Source organism: Falco punctatus (genome assembly GCF_963210335.1).
Source record: "Falco punctatus genome assembly, chromosome: 3".
Lineage (NCBI taxonomy): Eukaryota > Metazoa > Chordata > Aves > Falconiformes > Falconidae > Falco > Falco punctatus.
This window is the reverse complement of record NC_137582.1, coordinates 71313344-71330671: the sequence shown is the minus strand read 5'-3', so window position 1 is coordinate 71330671 and position 17328 is coordinate 71313344. Positions and strand designations below refer to the sequence as shown.

The 17328-nt window shown below is 35.4% G+C and overlaps 1 protein-coding gene across 11 annotated transcripts in view; it reads right to left on the bottom strand.

Moving 5' to 3' along the window:
* Positions 1 to 17328, bottom strand: part of INVS (inversin) — a 99075-nt gene that overhangs the window by 55325 nt on the left and 26422 nt on the right. The window contains exon 2 of one of the 11 annotated variants that reach the window (XM_080378562.1): positions 7513 to 7660. The exons of 7 other annotated variants lie outside the window; for them this stretch is intronic. In XM_080378562.1, coding sequence (XP_080234688.1) covers positions 7513 to 7524 — 12 coding nt within the window. In that variant the 5' untranslated portion in view covers positions 7525 to 7660. Of the gene's footprint in view, positions 1 to 3483; positions 3504 to 3564; positions 7487 to 7512; positions 7661 to 15534; positions 15673 to 17328 lie in introns of those variants that run through there. 3 more of the 11 variants (XM_080378563.1, XM_080378572.1, XM_080378571.1) reach the window with 3 other exon arrangements.

Sequence of the window (17328 nt, the reverse complement as noted above, 5' to 3'; positions counted from 1 at the left end):
TTGTCTCCCAGTTTTGCTCATTATTTCCCAGTGTTTCACAAAATACTATTTTTTGCTAACTTCACGTATTGACAGTTTAAGTAAAAGTACCAATTACCCATAAATATAATGAAAATAGCTCAGAAGAGAAGCGAAATTGTACTATTTCCCCCCACTCAGGGAAAAGCTGCAGCATTTGAGGATGCTTTATTGGACAATGTACACAGGGAGGTGACACTCAAATCAACAGAAGTCCCGTTTTCAGATTCTTCTGCTTATTGGAACTACCTGCAAATTAACATAGATCAGTCTGCCACAATTCTTTCATAAATCCTGTACGCTAACTTAGTCCCTTTAGGCTGTCTTTGGAAAAACAATGAAAAAAAAGTAAACACGTAGACAAGTGCAAGCAGTGCTAATGAATGGGTGCATGTCTGTATATCATAAGACTCAGAATTGCGAATCACTTTCTCAGCAAAATTGTAGGGTGGAGATAGGCCAAAGGATTCCAGAGGCCCCCACAGTATCCCGCAACAGGGCATAAAAATATTCTAGTTTCCTTTTTTACAGCAGCCATAAACATTGGAAGGGCAAATTTTGCATTTTGCATATATTACTGTTCTGATCTTTGCCTAATAAAAATGGAAGAATTGACCTTTATGTGTGCAGAATGCATTTCACCTAAAATAAATGAATGTAATTTCCCCCCATCCCCCACCCCGTACACTATTTTATTTTAAGATACAAAACAGGGAAAGCAAATAATGAATGAGCTCAGACAAAATAACTTCTTCCTGTTGCTACAATTTATTGTCATTGGTCCTTGCTCTTCAGCGAAAGCCTACAAGAAAAGTCTGCCAAAAACCTTACCACAAACCTGCCTGAAACTGCAAACTGCTCTTGCCAGAGACAGCATGGCTACTGTACTCTTCAACAGCACTCACAGCAAGCAGTGACCAATTCTCTTTCTTCTGCTGGGTGTCAGGGAAAGCATAACCTTAGGATTTTGTCCATTTAATACACAGACACACAGGAAGGCATACACTGAAGTAGAGGCAGAACAGCATAATGCCTGCACAGCTACTAATCTATGCAGAACACACTCAAAATGAATTAACGATAAATTTGGGAATGAGTTAGGGATGAGAAAACCCTTCATTACTGCCATTGTATTTACAGGTAAATACAAGAAGAATTTGCAGAACTCATTAAAAAAGAAAAAAAGCCAAAGTTGCAATGTATCATGATATTGTTGAGAATTAGACCGGGGAAGACAATATTAAGTAACTTGAGAGTATATTAGTCTTGGAAAAAATATAGCTGCTTTTCTCCACCACAGAGGATAATGTATTTGGTTTGTTTCCAGTATTTCCTGCTCAATATGCATGCATACACATGCAAAAAAAAATATATTTTCTCCTGTTGATGGATACTTATTGGCAGGTTTACAAGTATATTGTGCTTCTTGAATGAATTCAGCTGAAGAGTCAAAGTTAAAATAATATGTAAAATTAAGGAAACATGCATTTTATTGTTAGAGTTTCTTTCCCTATACTGTATTTTATTTTTGCTGTTACAAGTTTTTCAACCAGTTACTACTGTATTATTCTGTTGCATGCTTAGCCACCAACAAATCCCTCTCCTTAGGAAATGTATCTGTACTAAATTTGCTCATTCTGAAACACAAAAGATTCTGTTTCCTCCAAATGATTTAACATTTTTTTTAAAACACCACTACAAAAAACATCTGTACTTACAATTACTTACTCATGATGATCCTATTCATGTGCTTACTTCTAACTGCTATTCTTTTCTTTAGTAATACTATGAATTTTGCTGTGTTTCTTTCACATGTTAGAAAATAATACCACCCCTACTAACTACAAAGGAAAAATTCCCCACCTTCAGCTGATTACTGTTTACGTTTATAAATATGCAATGAATGTATAAACATGTCTTGATGGCAGATTTAATTTAAGTCCTACCAGGTGGAAGGGGAAAAAGGTATGCTTGAACTGAAAAGCAACTGCTAGCCAAATTCCTTCATTTTTCTAAAACTGTTGCATATAACAAGTCTTTAAGCTTGCTAGTTTTTACAGATAGGAAATGCATTTGATTGGCCTAAACATTCCTGGGCAGCATGAAGCACTTCGGGTCAGTCCATGGTCTCTTAACATTGATAGTGTCTCTAAAATTATTCTGTTATACTGTGGAAACGTTATGAGCAAGCAGGATTAAATACTGGCACAGAAAACTCAGATCCTGGTAGCCAAAATTTACTATTCCAATGCTGTTTCTTAAAATTCCTTCATTTTCCATTAAAATTATTTTTAGCCAAAAGACGCAACTCTGTGTGCAAACTACATCACAGTTTCAGAGAACAGCTGACAACTAGCTTCAGCACAATGAATTACTTCTGCTATTTCAAAATTTCAGCCACATATACTATCTGCAGTGGAGTATAACAAATTTTTTGGTAGATAGCTCAATAAGCAATCATTGCTTTGCCGTTCAAGAAAGTTCTGGACCCCAAGCTTAACTACTAAGTTGTCAGAAAAACTTTACTTACCTGAACGTTTCAACAGAGAAAAAAGCAATGGGAGAAACATCTTAGTTGGAATCAATGCATTTGCCAGAATTCAGATTATTTCTAAAACTGAAAAAGTTATTTCCAAAATTGCACATTCACTCAGAAAAAAATTGTCTTGTATTTTCAATACAACTGTATTGCCAGAAACAGGTTCCAGCAGGAAATTGCCAATAAACTCTTTTCTACCTACTTTTCTGGGCCTACAAGATAATGTGTTTATTTCTTCATCCATCTGAAGCAGCTTTTTCAACCTATTTCCTCTGCCTGGCCTGCTAAGGAGGGGGAGTGAGAGCACAGCTGGTGGGTATCTGGCAACCAGCCAAGGTTACTCCGCCCCATATGGTCACCTAAGCAAAAGTCTACAGAAAAAATGAGGTTTGTACTGATAACAGTGTTGTTATGATCCCAGTCATGGGTTGATACTGAAATAACTGATGGCTGTATTACCAATGCACTAAAAACATTAGCCTCACACTTCACATTGTGCCACGCTATACAGCCTGGCAGAGTCCTGCCCTAAGTCACCCAGTGCCTCTGTTTCAAACACTTCCTCAGAAGTTGGGTCATGGTACCTTCACTCAGCAGTGGGAAGGAAAAGAATATTTATTTTTCCTTTCCTTGGATCAGCGGCAGTCCTCTTCTTCCCTAGCAAACTAACAGAGAACAGGAGATCTGGTATGTAACTGAACCTAGCATGGGCATATGGGTATAGGGAGAGGGATTCCAGCACCACTGCGAAGCCACTCTAACATCTAAAGCCTTTCTGGGCCAGTTTTCAGCCTTTTTCCAAACAAATAAGCAGATACAGGTTCCTACTGGTCCATTGTTTAAAATAGTTCAATTGTACTGCAACATTTAGAGCAATCATATTTTCGTATATTATTCATTGGAAAGGCTCAAATAACATTACCCACCTCTACTAGCTGGCTCTCTGATAACAGGTAGCACAATAGACCAATCAACCTAATATAGAAAACACTATCATAAAAACACACCTGTGCAAATATTTCAGCACTCAAAATGAACAAGGATCCAGCAGACATTTTTGTTCTTCACATGATATCTAGCAGTATAAGAAAGATTCAGAGTTGTTAATGGATTTTTTTAATTTACCTTTTCAATAGATGGAGATAATTTAATACATGTATTAATTTAATAGATTTAATTTAAATATTTAATTTAATAAATGTAATAATTTAATTCCAAGACACATTGTTAGAGCATAAATCTTAGACTAACACAGAGCTAACAACAAATTGCTGTACATAATCCTGTTTCTTGTGAAAGGTTTTATTCTTCATGTAAGCAAAATCCTTCCAGAAATTTCTTAGCAGACACAAATGTTAACCTCCTTAACAGGTGACAGGGTATTCTCTCCTCAACTGTGAGATACCATGCATGTTCCTTCCGAGACCCAGACAGATTAACCTGCCAGCAAAGAGGTCATGTACAGTGCTCTGCTACATTTGGTAGAAGCCTGGCTATGCCGGCTATGGCATTTGGGATCACTGCTCAGCTATCAGGAGATAAAAGAACAACAACAACTGCATTTAATACTTACTAAAAAAAAATCTTACTTCCTCTCCACTTAGCTACCTAAAATCTGATGCTTTTCAGATTTGGAATTGAAAAGAAACTGAGTACAGTTCCTGTAAAATGTGTAACATTTTCTTTCTGTGAACTGGAAGTCAAAGTATAAGAGCAATGGGGACATTTAAAGTAATATCATATAAAATACATAAATGTAAAAACCTGGATTACTGACTGTGGTTATGTAAAATAAAACACCATCTGAAATGGAGGAGTTATTATCATCCTAATATAAAGTATGCACATACTGAAACTAAGTTTCATCACAGATGTCTCCTGCGTAGTCATTAAGTAGATATGGGTCCAAACACTTTCCCAAACTACAGATAACACCAAAAGATGAAGTACACTTATTAATAGAAAAGGAACCAATCCTCAATCTGTTAATATTATTTCTCATTATGTTACTTTTATATGCTATTCTATATGGATAAAGCCTCAGTAAACTGATAACCCTCTCCTGTACCAGATGTGGTTCTCGGATAAATGGGAAGGGGGAAACAGAACTATTTCATCTAAACAAATGACACTGTATCAGTTTGACTGTAGTCCAGACTTCCATTTATTATGCACTAACAATCAGGAATATTTTGCAGAATCCCAAATAGAGTTCTCCTGGGCACATAATGATGAATGACACCCAAGTATTTTGCATAGCAAACTTTTAAATATTTCAGAGATATACAAGCTTGCTTTAAAAAGTTCACCTGGATTCTATAAACATTTTGCTGATGGGCAACACAGCTCTGTGAAAACGTATTTCCCTTCTCATTCCACACATATATGTGCACCTCTCCAAGCATTAAAAGCACGTCCATAGATTGGCTATCACCACCTCGTCATCAGTGGGTTAAAAGGAGCCAATACATACAGAAAAAGTGCTTATTTCCCTATTCATTGCCGAGACCACAATTTCAAAAAGCATAACAATTCTAATCTACGTGAAATATTTAACATGACTTGAAAGACTGACTTGTAATAATTTATAATGTAGCACACATGAGCTGACTACTGACTGTTACAGCACAGCTACTCTTCGTTTTCAGAATACCTATAATAGGCTTGTGAAGATTTCATGGACTGTAAGGGTTGCTAGAGAGCTAGGGAAAAGGCAGCCCAGCATCTCTGTATAACCTCCTGGTAAACACAGCAGGGGTCAAAAAGAATGCCAAGCTGTTAAACCATGAAGATGTTACTTTGGCTCCAATTCAAAATTACATACCTGCTTTCCCAGTACTGGGAACAGACAGTCCAAAAGAACATAAAACAATTTAAAAGTGATCCTTACAAAGGAGGTGGGTTTTAAGGGTTCTTCACTGACAACAGCCATAAGCACCGAAGATAGTCAGGGCATATACTTCCAGTAGAACAGAAAGCCTTAAAAATATTTACACACAAACCACACATTAGAACTGAAGGTTAAAATTGACCCTCTAGGTTACTAAACCAAATACTTTAGCACCATAAGGAGTAAGAACACCTAAAACTTTTCAAAAAATCCTTTGAGATTATTTTTTTTAGTGGAATTATGGTGTTTTGGATATTTCCCCCCATTTTTCTCAGTTTTGGGCTGGGATTTTTAGGTTTTGTTTGGTTGGTTTTGGTTTTTTTATTAAAGGCACACAATTTCACTCTCTACCCTTGAAAGTATAGTGCAGGTTTTAAAACCTAAACAAGCATTGGTCTTTTTATCTTAATAACAAGGATTAAACCCCATTTCCCCCCCCCCCCCAACACTGTCAGCTCTCTGCACTCATTTTAGTTTGAATTCATTTGTTTTGAACACAAACAAGACATGACAGTGTACCACTAAGTATCCTCCTGAATGGCAATGATATTTGTCTATTGTTAGTGCAAATGTCTTGTCAGATATATCAAACCCTGTATTTCTTTCATCAATTAAGTACATTTACTGATCAATTAGCACATTGATGTCCTTCTCAGTAATTTTCAAATAATAAATTCATAATACATAGAATAAATTGTTCTGCCCCCAACCCCTGCGTTTTGGACTCTCATATTTCCAACCATTTCAATTATTTTCAGTATTCTTATTCCAGATACTCCAATCCTGTATTTGACTTACAATAACACCTAATCTTGTGTCACACTGAAGTATCCCTAGAAAAAGTACTACTTGTGATACTAAGTTTGCTAATGAAAAATATTGACTAATACTAGATGCATGTGCAACTGTTGAGGCATTCTAATACACTTCTGATCTCACAGCTCCTATTTCAGCTGTATTTGGTTTTAGTTCATTATGAAATTCTTTACCATACTCTTACATTTTATGTCCTAATTTCCCATTTACCTTGCAATTTTTCATCTAGCACTACAGTAAATACTTTCATACAGGCCTAAAAAGGTCATCTATTGAATTTATTTCTAGAAAACCAGCTAGCAAAAGATCCAGTTAGTCTTGAAGAACCTACTGCTGACAGTGTGGTGCACATTCTACCCAATTTTCTATTTATGTTTACATATTTATCCTTTAGAAAATAATTTTAAATTCTTCCATGCTACTGAGGTCAAATAAGCTACTTCTCTCAGCTACTCTTCTTCCTATTGAAAACATTAATTACCAGTATTTATGAAATTCTGCAATGTTATGATTCCCAAAGAATGATTCACTGATTAAAACTCTTTTGTGCCTTGGCCTTGCTGTTTCTGTACTATTAAGATGATCTCTATCAAAATCAGGCATTAACCACTGATCACAGCCCCTAACAGAGAGAACTGCAGTAACTAAGCCTTGTCAGCAAGTGCACAGAAGACTGCAGGCAAGTCATAATATAAAAGTCCCCACAAAATCAGAAGCACAAACGTCAGCTGGTTTCAAGGGGCGCATTCGAATACAAGAGAGGAGGAGTAGCAGTAAGTCCACCATCCATGACAGTAGGGATTTCAGAAAGCTGATAATTACACATCCCACGAGAGTTCAATAATTTATTAGCTTATTAATTTTTTATTTTTGAAATATATTCATTATTAATTAAGTGGCACTTATGTAAGACATTTTAGCACTATTTTCTTAGTATTCTTTTGTGAAAAGAGAGACTATTTAACAGTCAAGAACTCTTCAGAGGAATACAATATATGATTCAGTTAATTCTTCACAAACAACATCACAAAATTATGACATTTAATTAATTGAAAAGAAAAAACAGGTATGCTTTTCTATATACTACACCAATCATAGTATGGGCAGTGATTATACTTTCATTGTCTTTAAATATTATTCATGTTTTAATTTTCCTCTTTGAACTCCTACATCACGTTTAAGAAAGTATAGCTGGATACATAACAGCTTGAGAGCAGGAAAACAAATTGTATCATAGGTTAGTACTTACATATTCGGTCATGTACACTGTTCCTCTGATTTAGACCCAGTTTGGAGCAGAATGAGAACTGGAAACGTGTGTGGAAATTTAGTATACCAGGCCACTGATAACCTTTTCCATAGATCCACACTGTGCCCCAAATATACTAGTTTTTATTCTAAGATAAGAAAAAAAGCGAAATAGATTGCTATGTTTTTAACAGTCAGACAACATATTAACCCTTTTAAACCCATGACTCCTTAAAAATTGGAGTTAAGATTTAAGCATTACTCATGTCTGAAACACAAAATTGTCTATACTTTAATAGTGACGTGAGTTTCTGAAGTCAGTATAAATCTATACATTGGCAAATAATAAATTGTACTGTGCATTCCCACACTCACGGGATAAGTCACTTAGATTTTAGCTCAAAACCCAAGCAGAGCATAGTAGACACTCTGCACGACATTAGCACGCATTGCCAACAGAATAGCACAGATGCTACAGCTGAAGTTGAGAACAGCTCTTTGCTGTCAGATGCTTTCAAGAAACAGTGAAAGTAAAAAAACTTGACTCCTTAATCGCTAGCTAAACCTGTAAAAGATAAATATATCCATGAGCTTTCCCTTTAAAAGCAAAATGACAACTGAATTTAACCTGCTTATGTCCACAGGGCAGAAACTGCTGTCTTCAACCTACTCAATCTTACAGAAGATAATCTTTCTATATACACAAACATACATACTTTCTTTCCAACGAGTAGGTGCTGAAGAGAGGATGCTTCACCCCACAGGTCAGCTTGGTCAAAAATTTTCAGAACCCAAGAATTTAATAACTTTGGAAAGAAAAGGGGCTGTGCATGTAGTCTCTTTGGAGGTTGCTTCATTTATTAGTATCCCTTTGAGAAGAAACATGTTCTCAGAACATCAGAAACAACTTAGACGTGGAGCATATAAAGGGACTTTCTGTCACCAACACCTGCCAGTTTTAGTAGCTTTTCAGAGAACAAACTAAGCACTTACAAAAACAGAACCGTGACTATCATACTTCTAATTTGATATATATAGGAACAGAATAGTGTTCCAAAAGTAACTTCAATCCATACATCAAAAGGAGCATTTTGATATGTTTATATTATGAGCTAACTTCCAGAAATCTGACAAGGATTCTTCAGAAGAAAAGTTATCAAAATGACACTAGAAAGTAGATACATTAATTAAATTACAAATAAGATTTTTTTACATTTATAAATTAACAACACTTGTGTTTTGAAAAATTATCTATGCATGAAATAGTGAAACTTCTGATTTCTAACACACTGAAACTGAATTAATATTGCTTGGTTACAACAGCTAAGCCCTGTAAGAGCTAGCCTTTAAATGTATATGACTGCACTGTTCTTACACCCAAGTATCAGTAAAAATTTTTAAACAGTTCCGGGGTGGGGTGGAGGGTAAAATTTGATATAGCTATGCAGAACCACAATTTCTAGTTAAAATGAGTAAAGTCACCATCAGACAAACAGGCTGTCCCTCTGGTTATCTTGTGCTATATTGCCATACAATTTCAATACACAGAATATCCTTATTTGAGCAAATATACTCATGACAAAGTTTATATAAAATTTTGACTATGTTTAAATGTTAATCATTTTAATATATGTTAAATTTCAAATGCTTTATCAAGAATACACAAAATTAGAATCACAGACAAGCTCCCAATAACTTTTTTTCCCTATCTCTGCCATAATAAATATTATTTTTATATGTAAACCATGAATAGGGAAGGAAATTCAATTTTATCCATAATTCTTAACAGCTAGATTAACCATTCTTCATTAAAACACAGTAGCTGCAAAAATACTGTCACTGTTGAATGAAACCACACCAAAAGAGAAGGTGATTAAATCAAATTATTTCAAAAATTTTAAGTAAGGTGATCGTATTCATCAATCTGATGGCAAAGTCCTATAGAATACACACACTGATGTATTTTATTAAACATTACAATTCTAAGGACATTCTCAATCCTTTCAAATAGTCCCTTCAACCTTTGGGACACACGCTTGGGACACTGGGCAAGAATTAGACTGCAAAGATAATAATTCTTAGCTCATTTTTTCTGCATACTGTCTACTCACCATTGTAGTCTATATTAACTACATCATAAACAAAGTTGGTAGAGGTGGTAGAGAAACTACTCCCCTTCCTGTTCTCCACACTCCCTAATCAGATGGCAAATGATAGTCAGAAGACTTGATATCCACTTGCACCTTCAGTAACTGCTGTGGAGTGAATGAAAACAACCCATTTCTAAACAGACAAATAAAATCTAATAACGTAAATTTTATTAATTATAGGGAGTTAAACCAGTATTTCTTCTGCCTCTAGAACAATTTCAGTCACAGCTGGACCAGTTTAATTCAAGAAAACTTGAAATCAAGGGCTTATGTAGTTTTAATTTGAGCAAAACTAAGCAGTTAACTCCTTGATTAAAAATGTAACTGAAAAATAAAAGAAAATATTTAGTATTATTGTTTTAAACATAATCCTTAGCAGTCATCCATTGAACTACAGCTTTGAAAAAAAAAACAACAGCTGTAAGCTAAAGGATGATGCCATATCTTCTATCTAACAAACTACTGGTGGATTTAAATATATGATGCTTTGTTAATCCTTTCAAGTCAACCATAGCAAAAACATCACTAATTTTGACATTAGGTTTATTCTCACAAAGTACCCTTTTAGCAACTTTGTTAGCAACATGTTAGACCCAGAAGTAAAACACTCAACTGGAGAGAACCTCTCAGACAGCTGAATAGAAACCTTATTTACCAGTTTCCAAGCTGATCATGTTCATCTGTCTGGCTAAGCATCTTAGGCAATACATCAGCCAAGAACATCAGTACAACTGGAGGCCAGTTCTGACTATCAGACATTTTGACTGAAAGCGAAGTGGTGTCTGAACTTAGAGCACCTCTCCCCAAAGCCTTTTACAAGATTGGCTTCAATATCTTGGTTTCCATAGGAATAGACTGAACTATCCACTGGCACGCAGTCAAAGAATACAATAGAGAAGACAACTGACCAGTGCTGTAAAAGCCAAGGTAAAACTGTTTCCCAGGGTAAACTGAAGGAAAATAGGTGTTTGTATATTACAACCTTTGACCTCATTTATTCATGGTCTGTACATATGTTTCTGTGTAGTGTTCTCAGCTCTTCAGCTCTGGATTTTATGGTCTACCTATAGAAGTTAGTGGCTTTCATGTAAAAAACACTTCAAGGATGAAAATGCAATTAGCATTCTCATTTCCAGCTGATCTCTTCTACTGTTACTGAACTTGTTTTCCTGTAGTGTTCTTTCAAAGTCATTCAGGCAGAAGTACCCACAACACAATCTCTGGGGATTTACGACAAAACCCAAGACACATTATCCATATTTACAGGATTGCTGCCCACCTCTTCATAGAGAATCAAAGACTAAGTTTTCAAAAAATACCGTATTTCAAAACATACTGTGATCTGAAAGATTTGGCAGCAAGTACTGACTCCCTCCTCCCAAAAAGTACAAGTACTAGAAAATATGTATGACATTCATTTTCTTCATCTTAATGGCTTTAAGTTGAACAGTCTCGAATGAAGAGTAATGATAAAAAATTTAAAATATATACCTGAAATATATGTTTTTATTAAAAAAAATGGTATTTTCATATATTCACATTCTTCTTGAATCCTTGTAAAGTTTTATGTCCATATTTATAATGTTCTTTCAATTTTTAGTAATTATCCATATACCTCACAAAACTGATGTTTTGCAGATGTCCAAGTCCCTTATTGCTTAGTTATACGTACATTACCTAATGCCTCCTAAACTTCCCACCTCTCTTCCAGAAGCATAAGGCAAGATCGGATAGTTGCTCAAGAAGCATTTTAGCAAGACAAAAAAAATCCTCCATGACCTTACACACAGGAACTTTTAAATTGTGTATGCTCATACTTTAAGAGGATAAACCTACATTTAGACAGACTTAATATAGTTTTCTATTCATCTACTTTTGTATACTATGTCCAGATTTCCAGTTAAAATCTAACAAAAATGTTATAAAGAACAGTATTATCCATGACGGAATTCTATTCGAAACACAAGTCTGAATGACAGCCATCAGTCTAGTCAAAGTATTCATTTTTTATCCTAACTTTGTGCAGTACTGTTTCATTCTAGAAGCAAACTAATTGCTGGTGCTACACAGCACCTCTCTGACCAGTACTGTGTCACTATTGCCCTGTACTTCTTAACTGCACCCCTCTGAGCACCTGTGCATGTTATGTCCTTACAAATGGCTGGAAGCAACAATGCTTGCAAAATGAAAACTTTGCATATATACTCATTTTTGAGCATATCCTCCCAGAATTTTATGTTATGATTTTAGCTGCTGTTTTATCTGAAAGTATCGGTCTTTTAATCAATTTATATGTATTTCAAACATTTTAATCCTATAACAAACCACTGTATGCAATAATTACAAAATTACATAGCAAATTCTATTTTAAGAGAAAAGCTGTCCAGGGACAGTGATGTTTTGAGAACTATTACAGAAGTAGACAGACAAAACTTAATGAAAATAGCCTGCAACAAAGGTGGGTTTACCCTTACTTGAAACAGTTATTGAGACACTTGAGGCTGCTTTTATATACTGCAATATTTTACAGCTTCTATAGACACTACAGCGACATTTGAGATTCCAAATGAAGTCAGAATCTACTTACAGTACTGGTAAACAAATCAAAGCCTTAGTAACCTACTCAAACTGCATCCTAGTTGTAATAAAAGCACTAGATTTATTTCTCTTTGTTCAGACTACAGGCAGTTAAAATAACAATTCAGGCTTGGTGTTTCTTAAAGTCTTCCCAGATCTATAACATACTAACAGAATGCTGAAAAAACATGTCCTACGTGTGTACATACATATAGATATATAATTATGTTTAAATGTTCCTATCAGAAGGCTGAAGATATACATACAATACTCATAACATAAATCACTTAATATTTCCGTAGAAATAATTCCTCATTAATAAGAACTGATAGCATTCTTAATTAATTTAAAAAAAAAGTGCAATAAAAAAGGGTTCCAAACTGCTCGACAGAGACCAAAAAAATACTAACTTTGATAGGTAAGTTAAATTAATTTTGTATTTTACGAAATGTTGACATTAGCTGTTGCTTTCCAGGAAACAACAGAATTTGCTTATGCAGTTTATACATATCCATTTTAACTTGGGTGTGATTCACCTAATTCTCTTTAATCAACAACTTAACCAACTGATTACAGACAAAGAGAGAGACAAATGAAAGATGAGTGCTCCTGGAGTTTGTGGCTGGCCATAAGATCTGAATTTATTTTTCAAACACCTTCTATAGCAATAGCCTTGCATGCTGAAGACATCCTATCTAGTATACTATTGATTCAAATGACAAGCCTGAGCATCAGATTAAGGACATGTCAGACACCTGATAGAAGATTCCTGGAGAATTCAGCAGAAAGGTGTCCTGTTTCAGAATGATCTATTGCTGGTACTACATTTATTGAAGTGTATGTGGAAACATTTAACACAAAACTAACTTGCTTAAAATTAGAATAACATTTATAATCAGCAAAACCAAATACCTTCACTTTTTAGTACAGAAAACCCAGAAAAAAATAACGTCATTCAAACAGAAATGGAACAGCTCAAAAAACAGAACTAAACCAAACTCATGAGCTAATACTAGGGGTAGCCCTGTTTTAATTTGTCAGTGCCAAATCTGGACACAAACAAGTAAGCAGCTTCTCAGTCCCAACAACAATATTTCTACTTGTAACCATTAAAGATCAGTTGTGAGGTCAGCTGCAGAGGGGCAATTAATGCAAGAATGATGTTTTAGAAAGGACACTCAAACAGGGAGATGTCTTTGCCTGTAAAGGTATTTTTAAGTTACAGACTTGGCAGCAGACAGCAATGTCCTGGGAGAAGAGCTGGGCAAGCCTCTTGTGCACTGAGGGATGCCACAAAGCTGAACACACTAAAGGAACAGCAGTAGTGAAACAAAATGAAATTATTCAGATCTGAACCATAACACTCCAAATATAGTAAGTACCATGTTTAAAGAGAATTGCGTTTTTAAGATATAACCATTATTTTCAAGTTCAAACACTAGAGAAATTCTCACCTATCCTCTGAATGAAGCAAAAAATGAGAGAGGAGACAAGTTTTTGGTAACAGTATGTACAAGAGAGCTAGCCATTGAAAAACAGGATAATTAAGTTAACTCAAAACATCCAAATATCAAGCAACATGGAATAACATTCTGTAAAAAAAAGCACTGCTCATGCCTGCACAAAGTACTTGCTTTTGCTGGGCAAAATTTTGCCTAACTGTCTTGAAGTATGTCCACATCCTGTCCAGTTCCAGTCCGTCTTCCCAACAAAACCTCTGCATTGAAGTTATGCACCCATGTTTTTTTTTTAGCCTTCAGTCCTCACTTAAGATGATTTTTTTATGACAGGATCCCTTTACCTTCTCATTCTTGATAACTAAAATTCTTCATAAACTAACACGAGCTATTTTATTAATTGATAGCAACCTGAAAAATTATTGCTGTGGAAGAAGACTTAGAAAAGATCAGAAAAAGTAACAATGGGTAAGTTATCAGCCCAGAAGCTCTCCCAAATTTTACTCACAAAAGTACAACCATGAATTTGATAGATGAAAATAAAGCGATTCTCCAGATGACTGCACAGATATTTAAGGTCCCATTTCCTATACTATGCAGAATTAGTTCTCTTCACTGAAAACCAAAACATAAGTAGAGCTTCTCTATGTTCTGCTACCATGTCTTGCACTTGATTCATATTTTCAAAATCTTCTAGAGAATCGCTGAAGTTGGAGACATTTATTTCCTTATTATTCTTAATGACATTTCAAATGCTTAAGATCAACAGAGGCACTAATATATATATTATATATGTATATATATACAATATATTTTTTTGGCCTGACAATATCCTCTTTGGCAGTTTGGATCATGAAAGCTCATTTCAAGCACAGGGAGCATAGCAGAAGACAAAGCTGAAATGAGGAGAGTAACAGAGTAAGAAGCAGAACAGAGATGCAGAGAAGTGAAATTACATGGTGCTTGGAAATGAGAGGTAACAGTCTGTACAGTGAAAATCAGTCAATGAGGTTAATGAAAATAGCTGTGACATTGCTGGAAGAAAAGAGAAAGAAAGCATCACCAACAGTGATGTTCTAGCTAGAATAAGAAGGGGAGAAAATGGGGAAACCACAGATCATTGCCATATCATGAAAATTATCTGGAAAAAAAATAGGGCAAGGATTTTAGTAGCAAAGTGCTAGTAAAGCTCTAGAAATTAAAATACTGATCTAGAAATTAAGATACTACCTCTATAAATTAAGATGTACACATCACAATGAATAAAAATAAAGCAGAAACTTGAAAAAAACTTTCAGAAGAATGGAAAGATTTTCAGTAAGCTAAAAACATAATTTAAAAATCTTCTAGTAATAAATGGGCCTGGGCTTATTTTATTGCCAGGAAAAAGCTGATTTTACCACAGTGCTTGTACAGTTCAGACTACAACACAGTGTAGAAACCCTGCATCAGCTTCATGGATATTATGGATATTGAAGCCAACCTGGCCACTGTAGCATAATATTTCTCCAAATAAATCAGATTATACAGACTCAAAAATAAGTATCAGGATCATAAAGTCAGAGTTGGGGAAGCAATGAAACAAAACAAGAGGAAGATGAGGCAGGAGAAGTGGACTGTGAGAAGAGAAATGATAGAGGTACAATACCTGTCAGATGAATAATTTTTGCTTTTGCAATGTTAAGAGCCATGAATCCAGACTCTCACACAAAGGTGAGTCTAAGAGCATGACATGCAATCTCAAAGGGGAAAAAAGCCACTTAAGCCATTGAAATATTATGATAACAGACAATCTATTCAAGATTTCTGCTTCTGAAATACTTACACCATTGTACTAACCTGCAAAGATAAACCTAAGATTAAGGGTGGGTTTGCCAGTATTTACAGCAGACCACCAGTAAATATGATGTCATGAGTCCAAATGGCCATCAATAAGTGGTGCAGAAGAGAGGGGAGCAGCTGGGGAATCAATCCAAACTGAAACACCAATAGTAAAACCACTAGTTTAGAATAAACAATCAAACCCAGAAAACAGAAATCTATGAGATTTAAAAAAAAATGTACAGGCCTCAAAATAAAGAAAAATATAAAATTGTCTTTTTTAAAAATTTTATTTAGTCAATAAAAAATAAAGGGCTTTTTCCCCCCCTTTCTAAAATCTTTGCTATTTCAAGGTCATCAGCAGTTAAGGATGTTAGCTTCTTGTAAAAGGTAGCCAGTTATATTGGTAACTTTGGCTAAGTTCTACAGATCTCTGGGAAAATGTGTTACTTAGAGAAAGGAAATACCAGTACAGTTACAGCTAAGACTTGCTTTGAAAAGTGTGACAAAATCAGATGACAAATAAAGAAACCACTATTTTAGTGATTTTATAAACAAACAAATCCTCCTTTAAAATCCAGTCCCATTATTTATTCTGGTAAGGTAAATATTAGTACTGTAAACCTTCTGAGACATTAATCTGAAGAAATTATTTGTTCTACTATCATAATGGCTCTTTCATTGGATTTATCTTCCTATAACCACACAAATCTTTCTCCAAGAAACAGGCAGAGAGCAAGGGATCAAAAGCAACAGCATGAAAATACAGACAAAACACAGCTGACAATTTTACAGTCTAATGCAGGGTTGGATCATAGTACTTTATCTACTTACAGCAACACTGAAACAACTGCTTGTATCTCAAAAACATATTGGTACTATCGGACTGCCAAATCTTTACAACAAAATATTTAAAATAAAATCTTCCATTTCTTTATAGCTTCTGCTAAGTGATTCCCTCCATTTGTAGCTATTTTTCTCTCTTAAATTGCAATCTTTTGCAGTTACATTCTCCATCCGAGTAGTTAAATGGCTTTTTCTCAAAACACAGAACCAGTCTGATGTGGCACCATGCTGCCAAATCTGTTTCACACAAATTCTGTGTGTCTGTGTGTGTGTGTGTGTGTGAGAGAGAGAGAGGGAGAGAGTGAGTGTGAGATAGAGAGCGCACACAACGCACCCTCATTAAATGGAGAGATCTATAATTAAACAAGAAGGGGTTAAAGTCTACGTTAGCCTATTCTACTTTTCTATCTATTACTTTTTAAAAAGCTTTCATGTGTCTCCTTCCTTGTTTCTGAAAGCTAACCATCCCTTCTTCCTTTCAGGAAGGCTGACATTTGACAGCTTAACATAGCTGACAGGGTTACCCAACAGCCCACCCTCCCTATTCTCAATCCAATTAGACCTCTAATCCTCCAGATGAAAGGCCCAGCTACTCACGTTCCTCATGACAATGACAGCTATTGATTATTTGTCACTACAGCTAACACCTTCTCTGTCGAGGCCACTCTGACAGAAGCAAACCTACCAAATTAGACAGCACTTTATCTGCCCTGGAGGCCAAATGGCACAACAAGTAAAGGCTAATAAATGGTATAAAAATGAACAAATCATAACATTATGACAGGTTGATCGTTGCCAGCAGCTTCACAGCTCAAGCTTGATGCTCTGTTAGACCTGTTCCTTCTCTTTTCTCTTCCACTCCTGCTCCAACTTTGACTGAATTAAAGGCCAGAACAATTAAGGCATTTGACCAGCAAAGATAAGCTAGGATAGAAGTATCATCAAGGGACACAAATGTCAATAGCA